The following is a 9,576-nucleotide window of genomic DNA, read 5'->3' as shown; positions in this document are numbered from 1 at the left end:
ACCCGCAATAATTGGTGGGTATAGCGCATGTATTTATTGCGCTACATATATAGCGCTTATAATGAATGTGTTATACCCTCAATTATTGTACCCCGCATTAATTTTTTGCTTATTTAAGGAGTTTCGTTATTTCGTTAAAAACCCATACAGGATAGGTCAGTCTTCTGCATCCTTTTTATTTTTTTGACTGATTCCGAAATATTTGTTTACTTAACTTTTTCTGCATTTTGTCATAAAATCTGAAGAGCAAAAAATTTATGGTTGCATTATATTTGGGGGGGGGGAGGGGAGGGGGTGAGGTTATCGTGGAGAACAACTCATTACACTATAGTTATTCTCCACAGTGTATTCTTAAGTTGCCACTTACAATGGAGTACGATAGATTGGTTTCGTTGTTATGTAAAAAATATGTGTGAGGAAACGTTCGGTTAATATTAAAGTAACCGGAAGATATCCATATTTTATTACTCCGCAAGCGGTTGCTTGTTATGTTGAGTTTAACATCAAAAACGATGAAACTCTGGCAGATTTTTTGAGGATTCCGGATGAACACCGGGAATTTCTTGTGATAAAAATGTTGGAAATGTACGTCAATTCTGAAGACGTTCACAATATTGAGGTTTCGCAAAATAGGGATAACCCTCAATCATCGGGTAGTATTTTTGGAGCAGTTTTATCCGAACAGGTTCCTTTTGAAAGAGATTGGCCACATCTAAACTTATCTCCATGGGCGAATGAGGAGCGAGGGTATAATTTCTCCCCAAGTTTACATAATCCATACGTCGAGTGGTAAATTTTAATTTTTCTTTGTATTAGTATGTTTTTTTATGTATCATATTTGTATTAACACTCATATATTTCAAAGGAGGTACCGGCCAGATATGAATTTTACAAGTTATGAACCAATAGACAGTTGGAATATGCCAGTTTTGGTGTTTTAGATCATGGGGGTCTATCCGGGAGTCATCAGCAACTCGATAATGTGTATCATGGGATATCAACGGATTATGAATTGTAAGTTAAGAGATAAAGTTTATATATAATATTTGGATGAATTTGAGAAACTCATTATTTTATTGGTTTTGTAGTGAAAACGAGCAACTTGAAGGTCTTATCCTTACTCAATTGCTCGAAGACGATATATTTAATTAGGATCTGGCGGATGCACAGAGTCAGGAAGATGATAGTGATTATGACAACAATGCTAATGAGTCTGGAGATGACACACTCTTCCCTGATAAGGGCGATGATGATGAGAATGAGAATGAGCAACCTGATTTGCCGAGGGAGCATGATGCCACCAATGAGCATGCTCCATATATGCAAACTCCACCTCCCGTTAGACCCAGAGTGTACGAGTCACATGTGTCCTTTCATTCAAGGGGGATTCTCTACCTTGATCAATTGCCCAGTATGTCGAATATGGATGCCCTCACAAGGGATCTTGATGATATTCGGACAATAATGTAGGATGAATCTAGACCAACGGTGTTGTTAAAGAATATGCTTTTTTATGATAAAGCGTGCCTAAGCAGGGCGGTGCGAATGTACAATATAAAATAGTATCGCGAGATCGAGGTTCATGAGTCATCTCCAGAAGTATACAAGGTTATTTGTCATAGACGGTTTCAAGGTTGTACATGGATGTTGCGTGCGAGAAAGTTGAAAACAAATATGTGAATTGTGGGGAAATACATTGACACCCACACTTGTGATATGGACAGATTCACTGAGAATCAACACTGGAGCTGATAGGGTCAAATGTGAAGTCCCTGGTGACAGCTGAAGGCTGAATGACGGTATATCATGAGGAGCATCGTGTGGCTCAGGGTAGTTACCCGGCTGATCATCTCTAATATCCTCCATGGGTGCCTTAACGCCCCCTTGTTGGGGACCCCGTCCTCGCCGACCACCACTTCCTCTATGGCTATGCCTGCAATGTCTACCACGTTCAGGTGCCATTTGTGGCCCATTATGGTACTCATCGGGTGGCACATACGCAGCCTCGTAACCTAATCCTCTCGGGCATGTCTCAATGTCTCAACAGCAAGATCAGTAACTCGACGACTAAGCTCGTGCACAAATTCCGCTATGTCTCATGTATGTTGTAGCATCTCCAGCCCCAACTAATAGAATTGGTGTAAGCCAATAACTTGCATAGCATATAACATATTAATTAAGGAATGATGTTAAAGTAATGTAACATTACAAGTAAGTATAACAAATAACATACCAGTGCCTCAGGCCTCCCAACATATGGAACGTACCGACCACCAGCGCAATGAACGGGATTCCCGATCAGAAGGCGAGTAACACTGCGATACCATCCCATGTACTCATGCTCCCCGACCAAACGGTCAGGTGGAGGGTATGCCGGAATCAGGCCATACCTATGATCCCAATCCTCTATCTGGGCCTCTAGCTAGGCCAAGTATGTCTGGTTGACCTTGCAGCGATCATCCCGCTGGTAATGTGTGGGCTGCCAAGTGGGCAGAATAGATACAAGTTGGCGTCGACCAAACTGTCGAAGGATTCGCTCGGTGGCATGATGCTCGACTATAGCTCGATCGCGGGAGCAATGATCTGGCAATCCAGCAATGAGCTCGTCGTTGTATGGCCTCAATATAAACTATTTATTAAACACAAGAATCATGAGTAAATACAAGACATATCAAGCCAGGCCAAGTAAACTTAAGTATATATGTACCTCAGCGTCTTGAAGTAAATCCAACAAATCCCTGTAATAAGGGAGAAGATGTCGAGCCTCGACCTCACGGGCGTGGTCTCACCTATCTACCCACCTCCTAGATAGTGGTAGAAACGGCGGAGGTGGTGCATCTGGAGCTATCGGTGGCAGGGGTGGATGGAGCTGCAGGAACTGCTCCCAGGCCCAATCCTAATATTGATTGTGGACGTAAAATTTAAGTCATTTTTTACTATCTCTATTATAATCATGAAAAGAATTGATTATGTTATCATCTGCAGCAGCGGTATAAAACCGGCAACGTCTCTCATGGTGCCCATAGATTACCGACACAACTGCCTATAAAGGTAGGCTAGAACAGCTCCACCCCAGCTGTAATTAGGTAACTCATCTAGCCGCTCCAGATGATGTAGAAATCGCAAGCTAACTAGGTTTTCCGAAGTGTTCGGGAACAGAATACCACCAAACATCATCAGCAGCAACAGCCTCGTCTGCCGGTCAATAGCCTCTGGCAGTGAGCCATCAATAATCTCTGCGTGCAGCGCCACCAGATGTTGCCTAACGGGCGTCAGCTGCAATCGACTGACACCACTCAAAGCAGTTGGCTCTGCAGGCTGGAAACCTGTCAACCTCTGCAACATATGCAGATAGTCCTCTCATGTGTAGTCCCTAAGAGCATGCGGGTAGCTAACGGGGAAACCATCAACGGGCAACCCGAAAAGAACCTCCACATCCTCTAGCGTGATGGTAGGTGACGGGTAGTTGATACATTTTCTATATTATTATTATTTTATATGTTAGTTTCTTATATTTTTGACTAAAATTCGGCAGGGTTTTGTTTGAACTATCATCTTTTTTCAGCTATTTTGGGTTATAAGAGAATTAAATATTTAATTTTCATAACTAATCATGATATATTTAATAATTATTCATATAAAAATGCTTAGGTTGAAAATTTATCTATATTACTGATTTATATGTTAGTTTCTTACATTTTTACTAAAATTCGGGAGAGTTTTGTTTGAACTATCATCTTTTTTCAGATATTTTTTGGGTTATAAGAGAATTAAATATTTAATTTTCATAACTAATAAGATATTTTAGTAATTATTCATATAACAAATACTTAGGTTGATAAATTTTCCATATTAATATTTCATATGTTAGTTTCTTAGATTTTTTGACTAAAATTCTGTACGGTTTTCTTTGAACTGTTATCTTTTTCAGATTTTTTGGGTTAAAACATGATTAAATATTAAATTTTCATAACTAATGAAGATATATTTAATAATTATTCATATAAAAATTACTACAAACTTAATAATAAATGATATTGAATTTATTTCATTTGTAACGATTTGTTTGTTAACTTTTATATTTTGCCCAAAATTTCGGCATCGTCTCTTTTGTAATGTCAACTGATTATTTTATGATTCATATATAATATTTGATAATTATCTACTAATACATTAAATCCATAATTAAGTACTCTAATCGAGTTGATTAATGAGGGCACATAGTTTTCATTCTAGACTAAAGAATCCTTGAAAACACTCAAGTCACACTACTTTAAATAGCCATAAACAAAGTCAACTATACCTTAACAGACAAACGTGTCGTTAAGGTATAACGCATTCAACCCATGCATTATACTTCATCCGCTTTAATTTATGTAAACTCATTTGACTGTGCACAAAGCTTAAGAAAAGAGAGAAGACTTTTGAATTTGTGGTGTAAAATGATGCACATATATTTTGGGTTATAAATCATTGCATAAAGGTAAATTATTTTCAAATAGTGAAAGATGTCATTCTTTTTTGCGCGAACTAAAAGGGTAATAAGTTTACATAAATTAAAACTGGCGGAGTATATAAATTTATCATCGGTTATGTTTTCACCTATTTTTGTACTTTAATCAAAAAAACAATACTTTGGTTCCGGATTTGATCTAGAGTATAAATAATTCATGGCTAACCGAAAAAACTTTATATTTCATTTCCACAACCGACATATCAACTTCCCCTATTGATTACGCCTGTCCCCGTTAATTTCTTCTTACATGCTTAACTTCTCTTTGTCATAAATTATGACGCTTCCACCTAGATTTCTACTAAGCACTAACTCTTTCTCAACTCCACAGCCGCCGGTCAATTCCTCTGTGGCGGAGCCGCCGTCGTCTGCATCAGTGGAGCCCGACTTCGTCATAATCACAGCTGCCCTACTCTGTGCATTAATCTGTGTCATAGGACTCATCTCGGTAGCTCGGTGCGCTTGGCTCCGACGAGTTGGTGGAGCTACCGGAGGTCAGTCATCATCGGCGGCGAACAGAGGGTTGAAGAAAAAAGTGTTACAGTCGCTGCCTAAGTTCACTTACGATAGTACTTCTTCAACCACCGGTGCCACGGCGGAGTGCGCCATATGTCTGGCGGAATACAGGGAAGGAGATGAGATTAGGGTTCTGCCCCAGTGTGGCCATGGCTTTCATGTTCAGTGTATTGACACGTGGCTTGGTTCACACTCTTCATGCCCATCGTGCCGTCAGATTCTTGTAGTTGGTCGGTGCCGGAAGTGCGGCGAGTTCCCTGCAGTTCCCGGCACCTCCAATAGTGCTCAAATTCCTTGCCGGAGCTACCTTGCATAAAGGGTACAATCCAATTTCTTGGTAAAAAAATTATACTACTACTGTATTGTGCTATATATGCACAAATAAGGTAAAAATAATTTTTGTATATAAATATTGTTATCCTTTCGGTTTAAAATTTGGTTTAGGTGTTAGGTTCGTATTTCAAATGTGATATTTTTATAACAACAAGAAGTTTAGTATAATTCCACGGGGTGCGCAAATCGTACCCTACTATTTTGAAATAGTTGAGAGGCTCTAATATTTTTATATTAGAGAGTGCGCAAAAGGTAGAGAGGCTGTAATATTTTTATATATAATTACTATTTTGGTTCCGTCACAGTGGACACACCTCAGTTTCAAAGCTGTTGAGTTCGTTGTTCTTGCGTTGCATCTTTCAGAACTGGCACTATTTAAGATGACTCCACAGTACATCTCTGTAGTTACTGGTTTTCGCAGAATTCAGTAATTTTAGTTCAGATTTTGTATTTGGGTTGAAGTTTTATTTAATATATATAAATAATTTATTTGGAGTGTCAGTGAAAAAAAATTAGGATCTAGAATTTGTAAACTTAAAAAATTATAACTCCGTCTCTGTTTTTACTATAAAACGGTTATGGGCTTTTGTCAGGGTTCAAAATATAATATATGGTCCCAGTTGAGCTGGTGAAGATTAGTGGTTTGCTTTGTCGAGAAGCTAAAGAAGAGAAGGCGATAAAAATGAAGCTTCCTGCTTTTGTTATGGAAAAGAAGAAGGTGACAAAAGGAGAATGATATATATGGCTACTGGAATACGTGGATGAAGAAAGCTGCTGAGCTGTTGATATTTAACAAGGTTTCTAGTCACTGTAAATCTTCTTTATCTTTACGAGTTATCTGATCATATAATTTGTCATAAACAGTTTTTTTATTCACCGTATATATAGAGTAATATATATATGTATAAGCATATATTTTATTTCATGCGTGTACGTATATTATATGGAGCAGGTATGCAGTTGTTATTAATTAATAGGATACGTTTTAAGTGGGATTATTCATATTAGTCGGTGAAGGATTGAAACCCCAAGAATAATTTAGGCACAAGCAAAAATTTTAACAAAGACTATATAGAAGAAATTTATTAAACTAGGAAGAGAACGTGGTAGGAGGTTTTTTCACAACTCATAAACTCTTGAATCTCTCTACAAGAAAACAGGTAGTAGCATCCCTATTTATAATACTACAAAATCAAAAACCTATTCCAATATAAAATTGGTAAACAAAACATAACTAGACATGAATTAAATAAACTACCAAATATCAAATCCTAGACAACATAGGAATACTAATTAATCTTGGTTTAGTTTCCAACAACCTCCCTTAAATCAAGATCTTCAAATTTGATCATGCCCAACATCTTCTTCAACTTGATGAATAACTCCAATTTTAGTGATTTTGTGAAAACATCAGCAACTTGCTCTCCAGTCTTGCAATACTCAATAACTATCTGCTTGTTTTGAACCAAGTCATGAATAAAGCGAAACTTGATATCAATGTGTTTGCTACGCCCATGAAAAACTGGATTCTTTGTTAACTTAATTGCAGACTTGCTATCACAAAAAATTATTGTAGGATTGCCTTGCTTGTGTTGAAGAAATTCAAGCATTCTTCTTAACCACAATGCTTGTGCAACACTACTTATTGCAGCCATGTACTCTGCTTCAACTGTTGATAAAGCAACAACTTGTTGCTTTTTGGAAGACCAAGAAAATACACTAGAACCCAAATAAAATGCATAACCAGAAGTACTTTTTCTTTGTATCGTATCATCAGCCCAATCACTGTCTGTAAATCCCACAAGACTATTATCATTAGTCTTTGAATAAATATAACATCAGTCTGCGCACCTTAAATATATCGCAAAATTCTCTTTGCTGCTTGCAAGTGGGATTGTTGTGGAGTCTCCATAAATCTGCTAATTAATCCAACTCCATAAGTAATATCAGGCCTTGTAGAAGTCAAGTACCTTAGACTCCCTACCAATTTTCTAAAATATATAGTATCAACAAAGTCGCGAGTATCATCTTTAGTTAACTTCAATTTCTCTTCAATATTGCTCATATATGATTTGTCTTTACTCATGGTAAATCCCTTCAAAATATCATCAATATAATTTTCCTTTACTTTGAAATCATCTACTTCTCTAGTTGCCTTGTGGTTGGACTTGTACACCCATTTAACTCCAATTGAACATTCTACAGGTTGTAGAGTAATGCCACCAATAGACATTTCGTCATGCTCCTTAAAACATGCAATTTCGAACAATGGCACGAAATTGATTGCATCTTCAATATCTATAATCATGTGTTGTAGTTCTAAATCCCAAATTATTTCTGTTTCAATTTTGGGTAGATTATCATAAATTTTCTCTTGATGAATCATCTTGCTTTTTTCGTTACTAGTTCATCTTCAATACCATCAAATAATTTTTCTTGTAAAACACCAATCTCTTTTGGACGGGCATCTCTTGCAACCAAATCGTCCTTTTTAACAATCGCAGAAATTCTTGGCAGATCAATTTGAACATTATTTGACTTCTCTTCACTTTCAATGGAATCTCTATCACAACAAAAATTACATGTACCTTTTCTTATTTTCTCTTCTATTTCTGAATTTTAGCATTCTTGATTTATTTCTGCCAGATTTGGTGTGTCTTCTTTTTCTTTTGGTTGATCATCCTTTTCTTGCGATGCCTCCTCCAATGTCTCATCTTTTTGTTGATTCATTAATATCTCGTATGTCACCAATTCACCATTTAAATCATCAAGTCTGAGTATGCTAAGATCTTTGATAGCCTCAAAAATAACTTTCTTGTTGTGAAACTTTAAACTTAGAGACTGCAATATTTGTTCAACAACTTTAACTTCCTCCAATACTTCTCCATTGGTCCTTAGACCATTGACTATTTCTTCAATTCTTATAAAGAATTCTTTGATAGACTCTGTTGGTCTCATATGAGCCAACTCAAATTGACTCCTAAACTCTTGCAATTTCTCCTTCTTTATTTCAGCAACTTTTCGATATGACTTCACCAAGATTGTCCAAGCCTCCTTTGATGAATTTGCATGCAAATATTTTTTAGATACATGCAATTCAATCTTGATAGCGAGATAGTAGCGTGCCTTATAATCTAAATGTCTCTTGTTCTCCAATTTCGTAGCTATATCACCAGTCAACGTTGTACCTTTCGGGGTTCCTCAAATCCTTCATCAATAGTGGACCATAATCCAATAACTTTAAAAATATTCTTCATCTGTTGATACCAAGTTTCAAAATTACTTTTGCCATCAAACACAAAAACGGGACAATTAGGTAATAGAGTATCCGTATTTTTTTGTTGGATCTCACATAGGCTCTGACAGAATCTCATACAAGCTTTGATACCAATTTGAAGGATTGAAATACCCCAAAAATAATTTAGGCACTAGTAAAAAATTTAACAAAGACTATATAGAAGAAATTTATTAAACTAGGGAGAGAACGTGGTAGGAGACATTTTCACAACTCATAAACTCTTGAATCTCTCTACAAGAAAATAAGTAGTAGCACCCCTATTTATAATACTACAAAACCAAAAACCTATTCCAATATAAAATTGGTAAACAAAACCTAACTAGACATGAATTAAATAAACTATCAAATATCAAATCCTAGACAACTTAGGAATACTAATTAATCTTGGTTTAGTTTCCAACAGTCGGACATAGAGCGGATGTTACTAAAAACTTAAATTCTTTGAAAAATATGCAATCAAAAGGTCGTAATTTGAGAGAAGCAGTGGAGGAAATTGACGAAAAGTACAACTAGGACTCTGGAGGACCCGGGGGGAAGGGTATTTGTTTTTGGTCGTACTTGTGTACGGGTAAAATCGGGGGTAACGTCTACCCCGATTTCCCGGTGAGAAAACAGAGGAAGGGCACGGACGCACGAGATTGTAATCAAGGTTAAAGACTCTTCGTATCGAGATCCAGGGAGAATGAACGATGTGCTAATGTTCTTGATATTGTCATGACCCCAATTTTCCTCCGTAGGATGCCGTGACGGCACCTAGTCTCTAACACTAGGTAAGCCTAACACAAACTCAATTATAGCAAAATTTAACCAACAACTGTTAAACATGAAATAGAAATTTCTATACAAAACTTACAATCCCAAAACCGGTAGTACAAGTCATAAGCTCTACTGAATTTACTAGAAAGTCTTCTAAATA

The 9,576-nt window shown here is 36.9% G+C and overlaps 2 protein-coding genes across 3 annotated transcripts; one reads left to right on the top strand and one right to left on the bottom strand.

Moving 5' to 3' along the window:
- Positions 1-4,679: 4,679 nt before the first annotated feature.
- Positions 4,680-6,287, top strand: LOC104099237 (RING-H2 finger protein ATL80-like). 2 transcript variants are annotated; one of them, XR_011414294.1, is made up of 2 exons: positions 4,680-5,415; positions 5,956-6,287. XR_011414294.1 is itself a non-coding variant. In XM_009606169.3 (2 exons), the coding sequence occupies exon 1, from the start codon at positions 4,791-4,793 to the stop codon at positions 5,343-5,345; it is 555 nt and encodes a 184-aa protein (XP_009604464.1). In that variant the 5' UTR covers positions 4,681-4,790; the 3' UTR covers positions 5,346-5,348; positions 5,956-6,287. The 2 variants fall into 2 exon arrangements, 1 of the variants encoding a protein (XP_009604464.1); XM_009606169.3 differs by having other exon boundaries at positions 4,681-5,348.
- A 1,694-nt stretch (positions 6,288-7,981) lies between these two features.
- Positions 7,982-8,619, bottom strand: LOC138905763 (uncharacterized). The gene is made up of 2 exons (XM_070194285.1): positions 8,551-8,619; positions 7,982-8,416 (listed from the first exon to the last, which is right to left on the bottom strand). The coding sequence occupies exons 1-2, from the start codon at positions 8,617-8,619 to the stop codon at positions 7,982-7,984; spliced, it is 504 nt and encodes a 167-aa protein (XP_070050386.1).
- Between the last annotated feature and the right edge of the window lie 957 nt (positions 8,620-9,576).

This window comes from Nicotiana tomentosiformis, chromosome 2 (assembly GCF_000390325.3).
Source record: "Nicotiana tomentosiformis chromosome 2, ASM39032v3, whole genome shotgun sequence".
NCBI lineage: Eukaryota > Viridiplantae > Streptophyta > Magnoliopsida > Solanales > Solanaceae > Nicotiana > Nicotiana tomentosiformis.
This window is presented reverse-complemented; position numbering and strand designations above follow the sequence as displayed.

Coding starts and splice junctions, on each gene's coding strand:
- LOC104099237 (XM_009606169.3), top strand. CDS start 4,791: ATGACGCTTCCACCTAGATTTCTACTAAGCACTAACTCTTTCTCAACT.
- LOC138905763 (XM_070194285.1), bottom strand. CDS start 8,619: ATGAAGAATATTTTTAAAGTTATTGGATTATGGTCCACTATTGATGAA. Junction 8,417..8,550: donor GATTTGAGGAACCCCGAAAG/GTACAACGTTGA, acceptor AATTCATCAAAG/GAGGCTTGGACAATCTTGGT.